The sequence below is a fragment of the Battus philenor genome, unplaced genomic scaffold (assembly GCF_028537555.1).
Source record: "Battus philenor isolate CCGP_79_NKW_IND1 unplaced genomic scaffold, ilBatPhil1.0.hap1 SCAF_2, whole genome shotgun sequence".
Taxonomy (NCBI): Eukaryota; Metazoa; Arthropoda; class Insecta; order Lepidoptera; family Papilionidae; genus Battus; species Battus philenor.
This window is the reverse complement of record NW_027181682.1, coordinates 11899852-11915993: the sequence shown is the minus strand read 5'-3', so window position 1 is coordinate 11915993 and position 16142 is coordinate 11899852. Positions and strand designations below refer to the sequence as shown.

Below are 16142 nucleotides of genomic sequence, written 5' to 3'. Positions count from 1 at the left end.
ATTCCGACAGAACTAGTTTGTGTGATTTATGAATGAGTCAGAGTTTAGAGTTCCATTTGTCATGCTGATCGCAGCTCATTACTCATTGATTCAACTCAAAATCAATAACAGAACGAAAGCACAATATACACAGAAAGTACAATCCTTCATTGCGTTTACCGTCTTTTTACAAATTATACACTTCAGTTTATACTAATTTCAAATAAGATAGGAAATAGATTAACATGAATATAATTTTAACGATCAAACTACTTTACTCAATAGTAACTAAGTTATCTAAAGTTGCTACACACAAACGATTATACTCCAAATTTGATAACTTATCAATGTCAAAGCAAATCGCGTAATTTCTATAAAGTTTTATCAGAGATTCCAATCTGTAAAAAAATATATTGGGCTATATATTAATATTTAAGGAAAAGAATATATATGAAATTAATGTCGTCTATATATTCAATAAACACAAGAATGTCACAAATGAACTATCCGAAACTAAATATTTTATTTACAAAGCATCAAAAAAGCAAGGTCTGATGTGGTATCTGATATTTTATTGAAGAAGGAAAATTTGTTAGAACTACTTGTTTGATCAGTTAATTAATGAAGTGCGTATTTAACTAAAATTCAAATAATATAAATTTGTAAAGCTATGCGTTACTGAATTGATAGTAACAATTAAAAATTAAAAATACCTTTCTCTTGAATCGATAGATTGACCCTTGAATCGATTGATCGTCTCTTGAATCGTCAATTATTTAAACATTATAAGTAGTAAACACCACCGCCTCGAAATGATGACGAAAAACCTAGAAACTCAAAGGTCGCTTTTGAATTTAAACGAAATTTGATAATGTTTAATGTGTATATTATAACAACCCTGCAAGTGAAACGAGTAACTTTAAGGATAACAACGTAACGACTTTAAGTTACGGATTTAGATAACACTAAATATTTTAATGCTAATTTTACGCGCCAAGTGCTCCACTAACCTTGACATACCACCGCGATTGCGATTTCCGTGTCCTGGATTGATTACGCTCGACACTGCGAGATTCCTCACGAGCTGGAGAACAAAATGCGTGATACTTCGCCGCCAGCGCCTTGGTTCTCTCAGCAAGCGAATGCCGAAGCTCCCCCCCAGCACAACCGCGTACCAACATTCCTTCTCATCCGCCCCCAAAATCCTTCCCCAACACTTTTTGTTTTTGCAATATATCGTTCATTTCTCACTAGCTTTACGTTAAATTAAAATAGTATTCAGCATTCGCTTATAGTTAATGCCATGTTTAAATTCCTGGCTTAACTTAAAAAAAACGGTTTATTTTCAAATCATTTATAAAAACACTATTTTGTTAAGGATTGGGCATAATAGATAACAACGAAAAGACCATTTTTTAAGACAATAACGAAATTAAACTCCAAATTTCTCTTCATTACTACCTACACGAGCAACGTGTGCTTAAAAGTTCAATAATATCCAACTATAAGAGGGATATCCTCATTGGGATTCACCGCGGCATACGCATGGTACACAGACAACATGTAATACAACGTTCAATAATTCGTGTGAATGTTGTGTAGTTAAATAAAATGTATACGGCCTGTCATATAGAGTAATATTCAGACTATAATCATGATAGTAATACGCTATCTATATGCTATCATATTTCAATTACAAACTCATTTGTATCTTTAATAACATATACAAATTAAAAGAGGCCTAGAGAAAGTCTAAATGTCACAAGACGCAAATCGGAAATAATAACTTAAACTATTTCTTATCTTATAAACAATATTTAATATTTTTCATTTAAATAATAAATATTGTTATGAACATAAATATTACATTTTTGACAATTTTTCTGAATTTATTACTAATAACTGTTCATAGTTATCCTTAAGGTACATTTGAATGATAATCGGTATTATATTTCACAAATTTAGCCTATTTCTTAGATAATATTTGTGCAGAAAGACAAACAAATAGTGCATCTGAATACTAATGAAAAAACTTGCTTTGAACAAGTTATAAATATAGCGTCTTTTAAACGACTCATTTTGTTGATTTTTATATGCTCGCTGTAAATGCTTTTGATAATTTTTTTAACTAAAGCACACACTCTTTAATGGCGACTAATACTTCGTAAATAATTCTATCCTGAATATGTATGCAATAATGAATTACATGGTTCGAAAGAAGAGAAATGTAAAAATATATGGGTCCAAAACTATAACAAGAATTTGTTTATCGACATCTAAGTTAAAATTGTAGCTTTTGAGTGATTCTGAATATTTTTAACATCTTTCTTTTACTTAAATATTAGGGGAACGGGAAAGTAATGTCGCTTTCTTAAGTTAAATTAACATGACTACATTTTAACAAGTTTTTATTCCTAAATAACAATATATTCACCTTCGTTATCAACAACCTCTTACCCATCTACTATACAAATTTTTAATGTCGGAGCGGTAAAAATAAATCGATTTTTCTGTGAAATATGTCGACAGAAACGATATTACTTTCCGGTCGTCCTAATATAATTAAAGTTCCTAATATAATCCTGTTTATAAAACCCGACTATAGAGGATTTAAAAGTTAAATTTTCAAAAATAAAATTATAAAAGAAGGTTCGCATAGATCCTTTAATATTTCTTAAAATATTACCCAAATTTCATTGAGTATTCGTTAAAAAAAAAGAGAAGTCGGCAGGTGGGAAGCGTAGCAGGTGAAACATCTGGTGTCAATTTTATCGAACAATCAGAAACTTTATATACCTCTACCTGCACCTAACATATTATAATAGCATTTTAAGGATTAAAGCAAAAAAAGAATAGCGGATAATTGTATGTATATAGCAGATCATAAGATGGTTTATATATTGCGATTCTCACGTTCATAATATAGACATACGTGAACTATGAAAAGTAGATGCTAATTCGGTTTTATAATCTTATTTCGTAACGAAATAAACAATTCAATATGTATTTAAAAATTCAATATCCATATTTAATTGTTTAGTTAAATGACAAAATGTTTAAGTTGCCGCAAATTAATAAAAAAAAATCTGACAAAAACTAAATGTCTGAATTCGCTGTGTTGGAGATCAAATCAGCGAATCAATTGATCAGTAATAATTACAATGACAATTTATTCGACTGTTAATCGTTACTGTCTTCGGCAAAAGTCAAATGGTGTTACTAATAAATCTAGCAAAAATTAAAGAAATCGAGTGGCTGTAAATAAATATTTAAACATGGCATTGACAATTTCCTGCAATAGGTAGTCCCTAATTGATGTACCTGGCAGTTAATTACAGCACAAATAACTTATAAATTATTGACCCAACATGGACGATGGAGCACAGGTATTTATAACTTGTGACCGAGATCACTTAATACATGAATGTCTAAAATCAACAGCGAATTATAAACTTAAAACAACGACACTATGTACTCGCGGGTACACTGAACGTGGACAAACTAAAATGCCCTTCCGCGCACTACGAGCGCTGTTGTGTGACTGAGAGGTAATTTTGCGACCCGAGCCGAGTTGTCGCACGAACACGAGACAAGCGCCGAAGAAACCACGCATGCGGGAATGTCTCAGTTTTTCCTAATCGTCATTCTGATGTCATTGGACTACGTAGCACCAGCTTAAGTCAGTGACGTCGCCGTGTCAGCTCATCATTAAACTTAGCCAGTTATGCACATCTCACAGATGTTTGAGAAAGGTCATAACCCAGAGTAGTTTTTGTAACATGTGTTATAACTTGTGTTGCATTCAGTTATTATACCATGTCATAGTACATTGTTATGTACGGTAGATAACAATTACAATATTTAGTTTAGCTGTAACAAATTTGTTTTATATTATATATAACATCCCATATCCTCAGTATTCAAAATTCTGTATACGGTTACAGAATAACTCGTTTATTAGTGTCTAGTTAGTGTCTAAGATCTAAAAGAAAACGATGTTTTAACCATGGGTTGCACCCGGTTTAAAACACTGTATTAGGAATAGTCATTATTTGCAATTTAAAAGTAAAAAAAAAAACGTTAAAATAAATTCCCGCAAACCATCTATACCGCATTCAAGAACCATTTTAACGACTAAATAAAACTTCGTAAAAGGAGGTATGGAAGAAATGAATTTGTTAACGATAATTTGATATTTTTTTCTGATATTGTCGAATCACTACAAACAGCTCTTGACAAAGATAGCATTCATTTGCTGTAGATACATTAATGATAATAATACATTACTTACAAATTAACCTTAATATTGCATAGATCTAATACGCGGCTCTAATAAAACTGAGAAACTACTGAAAATGAGGTGAAATAATTTTTTATGAATCTTAAAACAACTTGAAAACGACATATTCAGACGGCGGAGGCTAGGAGGAGTCCTCTGCTATGACGCGTTTACTTCGTGGCTTTAAACTCCATTCCCAATGATGTCGACGAGATTTGAAAACAAATGTAACAGAGATCATGTCTTTATTACAAAAAAGAAAAGCTGTTATTTTTGATAAAAACAATATGGGTTTAGAGCTGGTAAGTCAACAGGGTGTGTAGTTGTTAAACTGATTAATTTTGTTGCCATGCTTATTGTTAAAGAAGAGAATTTTTTTACTTAAATTTATCAAAAGCTTTCGTTTCGTACTCTAAACAGAACACAATAGCTTGACATAAGTAGAAAGGTAATTATTAATAATAATGAATTTAGCAACTTAGTATATCAGAGCCCTAATAAAGTGTCTAATATAATCAACGACTTATACAATTTAAATAATAATAATATATGAACGACCAAATAATAACACTTATACCTGACACAGACATCATTTTCTACGTAAAAATATGAGATGAAGATAAAGACCCCACTGTAACCGTCTTAGCAATAGTTGCTGCCATACTGGTAGCAGCTGACTGTCTACAACATACATACCGTCAAAAAAAATTATGTTATTTTTCAATGCTGCTAGATCATCACTATTCATAGTCTGAGAATACAAGTGCAGACTTACGCCTCTAGATTCAGTTAGTTGTATTTGTAATTTACTAGAGAAAGTAGAATTTTTAGAATGAAGTAGAACCTGAATGACGTTTTTATTAACAAGATTTAGTGAAAAAACCTCATTTTATTGAATATTTTCTATTTATTTAAATAACTAATTCATCTAATTCGTATCCGACATCACGTAACATAAAACCGTCTACATGGCATTAGTGCAATCTATTCTGTCATAATTTATGTCAGAAAAATCTTATCACTGTAATCAAAAGTTATCATCGACGGATGTGTCTGGACCAAATAAACAATACTTAACTTTTTTTCATAAATCAATTTGAATACTATCTTAACATATAAAACTAAATAAAATTAATTTCTTAATCTAACTAACGAATACCAGAAACACGTAATAAATTGGTAAAAAGCGAGAAATCATGAAAAATAGGGAACCTGTACTTAAAAGTAAGTTATAGTTTTAAGAAAAGTAAATGAGTCATTAATGTTGGTAGCCTAACTTAAAAAACATACCTTCATGTTGGAAAAGCATAGAAGATCAAAAAATGTTTAAAGCTATTTTTAAGAAAAGAATAAATTTTAAAGAATAGAAGTCAGTAAAAAAGCAACTAGCGTTATGTAGTGTGTAACACTGGCATAAGAAATTAAAATTAATTAAATTAAAAAAAATGAGACGATCTATAGACGAACGAAAGTAACCGATTAAGACCAGCTAATTAGGAGGCCGAAGTAGCAGTGCAAGCTATATAGCATGTTGAACAAATAGCCATTAGGGCGTTTAGGTTCTATATGTCCACGAACCGGCACACAGCGTATGCGAAGGACGTGGGCCCATAAGGGGGAAAGACGACCTTGTTAAGGTCATCGGGAGACGCTGGATGCAAGACTCTTCGAACCGGTCCTTGGAGCAGACCTATGTTCAGTAGTGCATGTCTTACGTTTGAAAAAATATGTTATCATAATATCTGGTCTATGGTCATATCGTGACCTACCTACCTAGATGGCATCAATATAATGCAACGATATCCAATAAATTTACCAGTGAATCATCTACTCGAAACTTCATGTAAGTCTTAGAAGTCTATTATTATCTTAACAAGCTGCTACCACTGATGCGAGGTCATCTGGGAATATACCACTCTTATTTACTAAGCTTCGTTTTTTAAGGAACACAACTGTGTTCCATTTAGTAAAACTACCAGGGAATGATGTGCCATCTCTTTTGTCATAAATTAAACGCAAATAAGAAATACTATTTTACTTTGTATAAGACGTGTTACTAATCATGAGATAATCGCTGTGTCGAAAATATTATTAAAATTTTCACTTGAAAAAAACTTCACATGTATTTTCATATGCACTACGTAAAATCATTAGTAAATGTAAGCAGTGAAAATCACGACAGAAGAAAACGAACGTACTGTATTTTAGTATCAAGCACGTAACAGGCACTTCCATTTCACTTATTTTGCTTTCATGTAATATTTTTTAATTCATATTTTTATTTCATTATATTCATTCTCTTCTAGTTCGATGTTCGAAGTAGGCACAGCACTATAATGGTTCAACCTGTTACTTGAACATTGCATTTTGCTCGTGTCATATTAAAATCATAATTTCAGCCGTAAACGTCTGTCTACTGCTTGACAAAGGCGTACACCAAAGGCTTCCAAGGAAGATCGGAAGAACCTTAACAAGGATGTCTGACGACATTGTAGGTGTACGTCCTACTTACCGGTCCCTGGTCTCCAGCCCATTTTGAAACGCAAAAAAAAATATTTTTACTTTGTACTAGACAGTAGGTGGACGTTAAGGTGCGTACCGTTCACTTGCACTTTCTACGGAAAAATGTGGTTGTGAAATTTAACAGCGGGCTGTTTTCATTTACATTTGATATCTGTTCATTCAAATATAACATATTGACGTACTATATACATATAATTATATGTATATATAAGTATATATTGAAGTTGAAAAAACTTATATAATGTGAAAGATTTTTCGAGTGTAATAATTCTGGGGAAAAGATTGCTCAACTGATATAGTTAAGCACATTGTGAAAATCGTCACAATAAAACCCGGCTGAGATTGTTTTAGGCTCGGTCGGACAGGGGCGCCATTGGAACCTACTAAGCTTTAAGCTGAGGGCTCCCAATTTTATTCTATTTTCTAACAAGCGATCACTGCAAGTGACACATGTCTAAATTTAATCTTCAAATAGTTAACATATCTTTCATGAGTCTGTATACGCGTTTATGATAAAGTTTCACAAGATAATTAGACCTTCCTTTTTATCTAAATTTAATTATAAATAGTTAAATGTAAAATTTAAAGTATATCAAAAAATAAATTTTATCATAACATTTATGAGTTTATTGTTATCGAATTGTGTAGTACTTTCTTAACTTATTTACATAGTTAATATATGTAAACATCAAACATTGTTAAATTTGAAAAGAATCATTTTAAAAGAGCAACTATTGAGTTTCTGCCCGGCTATTCTCAGAAGATTAGCATTCCGCGCGGCCGGAACTTACTTAGAGACTGACTACACTAATCATTTTATAACGTTAAAAATAATTGATCATATAGAAGTGCGTTTAAATGCCATTTAGATATTTTAATTTTGAATTTTAACTGTTAACAATTCCACGTGTTATCAATATCATCCGATTTTTCAAAAATTTTATTCACTTCAATCAATCTGAGTGTAAAATATGTAGTTAATACCTCTTTAAAATAAAAGTATCTTGTGACGTTCATTTTTTAATACTAACCGGTAATAATGTCAGTAGAACGTTGTCTACTTTGCTTTATGTTTACATCTATATTATTGGAGGCGAAAAACGCGTCCATAGTTGATCTGCATGCCCCACTGCTAATTTTTCAAAATAATAATTTATTAATTTTCTAATCCATATGGAAATATTTCAAAGTAAGTAATTATAACTTTTTAATTATCTGTTTCAGTGGTTTTAGTATATTCCAAATTAAAAATATATATTTATTTCTATCTGCGGAAAGATAATTGTGGTTATTTTTAAAGAAATAATTACATATTATTGTTCCATTGTCCATATGTTGTGTAAAAAGAAATTGTTCAGTTCTAGGGATCACAATATAAAGCATTTTTATATATTGTATAAATAATTTGATGATAGTAGTCACTTTATTATGGTGACGACTACCATTTTATTACTGTATGTTACATATGTTATTTTGTTTCTCTCGTACCCACCTATTAAAAATAAAAATAAACATGCGCCCACACTGAAGAAAAATTCATATCCGACAGCTTTGAAAAAGGTTGTCCACTGCTGTTTTTATTGACGGATAACTACTACAAAGTTAAATATATTATTTTTGTTTTATTAGATAGCACCAGTTGATTACGTAACAATAGTAAGTTTAACTGAGAGAAGAGTTTTTGAAATACATGCTATAATTAGAATACACTTTCATTTCAACACCATTTATTATGAGGAATTGCTCCCACGATTACTTACGAAACAGGAAATTACTGTAGTAAGATTATTACTAATGCAATAACATAGCGAAACACAGATGAGGGCTATACAATCAGAAAAATTGTTTTGCGTTTTAAAAATATAAACATCACATCCACTCTTTAATGACTGGTTCATTATTATTATTATTAGAAATAAGAATAGTAATAAGGAATTGTTTCATATTAGATTAGAAATTAACAAGGCGAATAAAGATTTTTTTTTAAATTTTATGTCTCAACTACAATGCAGTAGTAAACAGAACTTCGCATTAAATATCTTGGTGATATCATATTTTCCGCCTAGGGCAGCGTGAATGTCTCATGCTTAAGCGACGGGTGCGAAAAGTGCGAAGCGCGACGGTAGGAATGAAATGGTGAAAGACTGACAGCGGCCCCGCAACAGCCACCATGACCACGACAGCTCTGCCACGAGCAAGCGACATAATGTTTGCATTCAATCATTATCATCATTTTAGCCGAACGATGCTCTTAGATGGACCTCCTACACAGATTCTTTAGCAACCATTCGCTCCAAAAGTTGCTCTACCTGAACGTGGGTTTATTTGAGTTAGTACTGGAATGTGATGTTTTATTTTTATTTTACTCGGGAGCAAAACTTGCGGTGGCAACGGCAGTTTGTGCAGGACTTGCACCGACTAAAACCTCTACGATGATCCCTCATCGATATACGTATGGGTTGTTTGAATATTCTAACAAATCCGCAGCTTCGCCGGCACCGCTCGCCCAGGCAGCTCTGTCTCAGAAAAATGTCCCTTTCTCTTCCCAGGAAAAGCTCGGAACCTAGCTCATCTTACTTCTCGATCTTTTTGAACTCCGCCAGCCAGAAGTTAATGGAGCCTATTGATCGAATATCCACAAGCAAAGGCCCTTCTCAGACAACTGCGACGATTCTGCTCGTTGGCGCCGTCGGCAAAACATGACTTACACCTAGAGGATGATTATTTCCCACAAACACACTGCCGTAGCAAACGCACTGCGACCAGGCTGCGGAGGACAAGAACAGAGTGTATCGTAATAACGACACACCTCTCCCTCCGCGACTCTGTCTCCGTTTTGGTATTTCTAGCCAGCCATGTAGGTTCGTCTTAGCTTTACCCCCACTGACTAGGCCACGGCTTCCACCACTTCAGAGGGTAACGTTATTTATTTAAACACTACCTGAATATGTATTGTTAATAATATTAACCGATATAATCACTATAGCTATAAAACCCATTTATCAAAAAAATAACATAGTACCTTGTTCCTATACATACAAATGTGAATAAAATTATGTACACGAAATCTCATGTCGAAGGTAATAATTTCAATAATGCTTTAAACAGCAATAAAATTTCCAAAAAAAAAAACATTGTAACTAAACATCACAGTAGAAAAGGCGTAGGTTACTTTTTTTGCTTAAAATCATAAATATAAATGAAAATATTGAAAACACAGCCACAAGTGTTACAAATTAGCATCATTATTCTATTTTTAACGGCGTATTCCAATTATTATTTGTTTTCAATTAATAATTAAAAATAAAACTAAACATAAAAACTACATTACCAAGCTCTCAGCATCCTGGCTCATCGTTTTTCACGCATGGTTCTTACGAGAAACTTGCGTCCGGTGGAAGCTACGGCCATAGACCATGTAAGTATAGGCACGGCATCATTGCACTTTACCACAACAATACACAACATTCCATCACTGCATCCGTGTTTAACATATGATCGCCCCAGCCGGTCACTCTGACGTCACTCGCTTTCTCGCAACACAAGGTTGTAATACATTCTTTTTAACACTTATTAATTGTAAATAGTTAAAACATTATTTTAGAGTCAAAGTCAACAATTACCAATTAGTTAAATGGTTTGGTGCGTTCAAGTAACCGTTCCGATAAAACTTCTATTTAGAGTAAAAACGATTACAGCGACACAGGTAACGACTTTCGCGCACGAACTGAGTGAAGCACGTCCGCGTCGTGGCACCGCCGGCCGTCGCGAGCGCACACGTAACGGAATCGAGGCCCCCGCCTCCACCCCGTAGCCCCGAAACAGGAACCTGTGCTACCTCAAACATACGGTGGCTCAAACAAAATACAAATCAATCCGTGACTATGCTTATTGTTAATATGATGTTGTTTTTCATCGTTTGTTTTAACAACATTTACTGAAGCAATGCTATTGACGTATTGAATTAAAGCATATTTGATGATAAAGTATGTTTCATACAAAATAACAATAACATCTGCATTTTATACGTGAACAAGTTATAGCGCGAAAAATGCTATTATGCTTACAATCAAAATTAAAAAAATCGAGTTTAGTTTTGTTTGTTTTCAAAAGTGAGTACAAGATTTATTGTTCTTACAAATGTTAGCGTTTTTTTTTATAGATATATATGTATGTTCTTATTTATATTCATTATGAGCTTGAATCCGTGAAACAAAAATTTGGAAACTTTAAAAACTCACGGTATTCGAACCAAACGTGAAATAAATTAAAAATACATGCAAAACATGGAAAATAAATTTAAAATCGAATATCAAAATTAAATATGAATATGAAAGTACTGAATAAATACAGTGCAAAACTAGGAACGCCAACGCGCTATTTGTTTTTATCGAGAATACACGAGTTATTTTTTGAAAATGTAGAAACATTAATCATCAAAATATAAAAAATCTAAATCCCGATGTACTGTCCAATCAGCAAGTAACAAAATGAAACGTGAGAAGTACTGAGTAATGTTCGTCTTAATAAACTCTCGTAATTAGTAACTTGAGACAAACGTTCGTAAAATGAATTAGCGAAAAACCTAGACGATATTGAGTTATTACAAATCAATTAAATTGAACAATTACAGGAGGCGGATCTCTTTTAGCCGAATATTATATAATTATCAATACGCCATCCAACTTTCATGTTGAAATTAATAAGGTAATCGCGTAATTACTTATTTACTATCCGGTCTTTGCCTTCAGATTAAACAGTCAGGAATGTCAGCGTCCGTTACACTTTAAGGAAAAAAACAACTCTAAATAAAATATGTTATAAGAGAAAATAAAATGAATATGCATCCCTATAAATACTAAAGCATTGCAACCTTCCATTTACCTTCTTCTATCCGTTTTTAAGATTATGTGCTTTTTTGTCTTTATTAAAAGAAAACTTCTCAAAATAATCACTTCTTATGGAAATTCTTTTATTTGGGTATCTACGTACAAAATCTCATTTATTTATGATTAACCTCTTTTATATTTTAATATGGAAAGGTTAATATCTGAGCAGGCAAACAAATTCAGAAGAAATATATTCCCGAAATGAACATTTCATAAAACTTTAAACCTTTATTTGTATAAAATGAAACAAAATTTATGTCATATATCGTAAGATACAACTAGGGACTCCCGTTAAAGAATTAAATATACCAACTTTACGTCATTTCGTTTTGCGTTTTTCCGAAGTTGCGCTTAATTAGTACTGATTTTCACTGTTCGTCGATAGATTTTAGAAGCTGCGTTGTTTTGGGTTCGAGTCTTTACATGGTTTGCTAGAAAATCTTAATTCACTTTGAGTCGTATTTTTCTGGAACGTAACCACAACGCCAAGCGAGTTATTGGTGTATAGAAAATGTTAACAAGTATGGGCCGTCATTTCCATTTAGGGATTTCAATTATTAGATAAATTAAAAATATTTGTTTTTGTAAATAATAAAATATTCACAGCTTAATAACACGTTTATTTTTAAATATTGGAACACAATTGAAACCAATGCAATAAATATTTTAAGAATATTAAAGCCACACAAGTATTGAGAGTTTATATTTAATTTGTACTTTTAATACATATTTTGAATGTTAACATTTAACCCTTTCTAAATGCTAGTGATCAAGCCTAGATTAAACCAGCTAGAAATTATGGAATTAATATCCAATAATTTACTTTCGCCTAGCTCAATATGGTTGTCTTGTTTCAGCGGGCTGGATTCCGCAAATAAGAGGCGCTACGCACATTTTGCGTCAGGGTTTGTATAGTTGCAATATTAACTTTCAATATGCAGCACCATTTGCTTGCATAAGTTCTTCGCTAACCACAGTGTTTGTAAATTAATTCTCTCCCTCTTTTTCATGATCATAGAAACATATTTTCCCAAAAGATAATCTCCTGGTCTTCCATGCACTTGATGGGATAGTGAAAATTTAGTACACTGTAAAAATATATCCAAGTGGCTGTTCAAAACATTTTAAATATTTACAGATCTAATTGCATGGCCATGGTCCCTATTTAATATCATTAATAAATACTTCTAAGTTGCTATAAGAATGTAGCACCGTTAAAATGTAGTTACATTGAGTCAGTTACAATTATGGACAAAAAATACTAAATTAATACAAAAACTTACCACTTTAAATAGTTATTACCTAGGTGTTCTTTATAACTACTAATTTCATATGACAATCCATACTACAATATACTTATATGGAGGCTATTTATTATATATCATAAATCTGCAAACCCACAATTTGTTTTTATAACTAGAAAGCTTGAAATATGCCTTTGTCATACTGTAGACATGATGTACATTGACATAATCTGTTAATGTATATATTTTTAAGTTCCAAAAATGTTTTAAAAAATAAAAGAATATTTGTTATAAATGATTACAATTTTTCTACATGATTAAGTAAATACATATGTATTAGTTAGTACATTTCATACATAATTATGGCTAATTACTAGTGAAACCTTAATATTGCAAGTGACTCAATATAAAAAATAATAAAAAGTATGGTATGCATGGCTTCACTCGTACATAGTAAGATTTAGTACAATGACAATTGATTTATTCAAGATGCTAAAATACACTGACACATATACAAAATTAAAAATCAACAATAGAAGAAGAATAACAAGTATGGAATCTCAGATTTAATACAGATACATCTGTATGACTTAAGTTTTATAGTCCAAGTGTAAAGTCCAGAAGATTGAAAGACCAAGGGAGAAATGATAACAGAATAATCAGTAGAGTCATGAGACTTGCTAAACAAATTCACTATAACCTTTATTGAGAAACTTCACATTATTTAACTTTCTAATTGTAACACATTTGTTTAATATAGTCTCACATTAAATGATGAAAGTAAACAATACCTCATTTATGCCCATGAGATTCATGATATTGATTAACTTTAGTTGTAATATCATTTGCTTGACATCAGGTCATTATTATATAATGATATAGCATGGTCATTAATCTATACATAAAGTCAGTAATACAGCAATGATTTATTTATGATTTATTATAAATAAGGCACCCAATCTGTCCTTAAATAACACATGCTAATGGACATTTTCATGACAAATTGATTATGAAGTCCAAAAAAGTGATGTTACAAAACTGTCAATATTTAAAGCAAATAGGTACATATAAAGTTAAATAAAGATTATGGAGTGTAAACTCTGTCCAAGAAATATTCTTCAATAATAATTTTTGTAAGTATAAATTCGGTTAAAATTTAAAATTTACACATTGGCTTTGTTAGTTGCATTACTTATGTTTTTTTTAAAGAAAATTTATGTAAATGTATTATTCTAAAGTGCTTAACATGCTGTTTAATTGCATGTTTATGGCACTTTTTCCAGATTTCAATAGGCCAGTATATTAAATTATTTGTAGTACTGGTTAGCAGCTAGAATCTGTAGCAAGTTTTATCAAAATCCTTTGCCTCTTTCTTATATAGCAGTACTGAGTCTTTTTGTTTGATAGCTATTCACGGGACCACTTGAGCATATAAAGGAACACTTGTTACTAAGTATTCTGTGGCAAATAGCTTGGTATACAGTAAGGTATTGCCCCTTTTTCTAGCAATTAGGACCAATGTGTTCAGAAATCCATCACAAGCATGAGTGCTTAACTCTCAAAAATATAATAATACATTTAATATTTTTTATACAGAGATTACACTACACTTGCATATTAAGCTAAATTGGCAATTAAAGGGCATATGTCTATGCCCTAAATAACTATTAATTATTTTTTGCTGGATCACCTTCTTTTCTTGATGAACAACTCGCATATGTAGGCTTTCCATTGCAGTCCCAAGTAGGCTTACATTTCTTAAAAACAAAAGCCATATATATAGCTGAAACAAATAATTTTTTTGATTAATACAAGTTAAGAAAATGTTACATAAATGTGAACAAAATAAAAAAAAATAATGCTTACTTGCAACTTCCCATTCACTGGAACTCATAGTGCCAAAGTGTTCATTTTCTGACTTGTCTTTTCTGTTTTCTATAAAAGTTTTTGCATGGTTATATTCTGCTTCACACCCAATCAACTCTTTTCCAGGAGGTGCAGGATAGGTTTCAAAACACATAATTCTTTGCAACAAATGTTTATAAGTAACTGAGTAATCTTTATAAAAATCTGCAAAACCTCCCTTGTACACTAACTCAAGGCCATATTCTGCAGCAAGCTTGACAAACAAGTTGAAATTCACTAAAAACTCTGGACAATCTACTACTCCTTCTAAATGGAAATCATATTTTCCACCAAAAAGAGGATAACCTTTTTTAGGGTCAAACAATAATTTTATTTGATATATCCTATTTTCAAACATATTATTACTTGCTTTTTGTGCTCTAGAAACAATTTCATAAGCATTAGGTATTGTTCCAAAGAAATATCCACCTGGTGCTAAACACTCAGATATATTAGTAAGCATTCTTCTAGCTTGGCCCAAACTTTCAAAACTGTAATGAAGACCAAATTGACAGCTGACAATATCAAAACTTATTGATGGGTCTTTGTATTTGTCTCGTAGTGTTGCTTTAGTACAATCAACAGAAATGAATTCTGCAGAAAATAAACGCCCCTGTCGTCTTTTTAAATCTTCATACCTTGCTTCACACTGTTGAACTGACACCTCAGCTATGTCCGCAAAAACTACATGTTCTACATGAGCCTTTTGCCATTTGCCTAAATCGCCTCCTTTACCACAACATATATCAAGTACTTTTAAAGGCTTACCATAATTTTTCTCCCTTATTTTATCTATATACTCTTGTATTAACACACTTTTTACCCAATTATTAAAATTTCTTAAATAAAATATAGGTGAATTAAATCTTTCTTTTAACCCTTTCTCTTCAATATGATTATAATGAGCAGCCACTACACTTGCGTGTTCTGTATTACATTGACCATTTTCAGCATTGTTATCAAGATCGGAAATTTGTCGCTTTCTGTTAATTTGGTTTTGCGACAATTTATTATTATCAACGGCAGGTTCATCATTGTTTAAGGTTTTGGGGACGGTAGCTCCCGCACTACTCATGATACCTTTTTTAAGCTAATAGTTAATTGCATATATGAAATAAACTCGAATAAGCTCCGGTCTCGCAACCTAAAGTGCACTAAATAATAGTAATCAAAACTATATAATAATGAAACAAAAGTCACAGCTTTACTTATCATCAATTATGATGACGATTAAGTGACAGTATTCTTGACCTGTTCGGTTATAGATTATATATATTTAACAAAATACCTTATTTTATTGGAAATAAGTTTAAACATTAAATT

The 16142-nt window shown here is 31.8% G+C and overlaps 2 protein-coding genes across 6 annotated transcripts in view; both read right to left on the bottom strand.

The window, feature by feature from the left end:
• Rgl (Ral guanine nucleotide dissociation stimulator-like) overlaps nt 1-10526 on the bottom strand; it is a 32036-nt gene extending 21510 nt beyond the window's left edge. For 2 of the 5 annotated variants that reach the window (XM_068765573.1, XM_068765574.1), the window contains exon 1: nt 10113-10526. In XM_068765573.1, coding sequence (XP_068621674.1) covers nt 10113-10136 — 24 coding nt within the window. In that variant the 5' untranslated portion in view covers nt 10137-10526. Of the gene's footprint in view, nt 1-989; nt 1298-3300; nt 3502-10112 lie in introns of those variants that run through there. The other 3 variants (XM_068765575.1, XM_068765570.1, XM_068765576.1) reach the window with 2 other exon arrangements.
• A 3621-nt stretch (nt 10527-14147) lies between these two features.
• Rnmt (RNA guanine-7 methyltransferase) lies at nt 14148-16029 on the bottom strand. Its single transcript, XM_068765246.1, has 2 exons — nt 14781-16029; nt 14148-14697 (listed from the first exon to the last, which is right to left on the bottom strand). The coding sequence occupies exons 1-2, from the start codon at nt 15892-15894 to the stop codon at nt 14582-14584; spliced, it is 1230 nt and encodes a 409-aa protein (XP_068621347.1). The 5' UTR covers nt 15895-16029; the 3' UTR covers nt 14148-14581.
• Nucleotides 16030-16142: the final 113 nt, after the last annotated feature.

Excerpts from the sequence above, each read along its gene's own strand:
- Rnmt (XM_068765246.1), bottom strand. The coding sequence starts at position 15,894 with ATGAGTAGTGCGGGAGCTACCGTCCCCAAAACCTTAAACAATGATGAA. Across the intron at positions 14,698-14,780 it reads CAGTGAATGGGAAGTTGCAA|CTATATATATGGCTTTTGTT; the intron begins GTAAGCATTATT and ends TATTTGTTTCAG.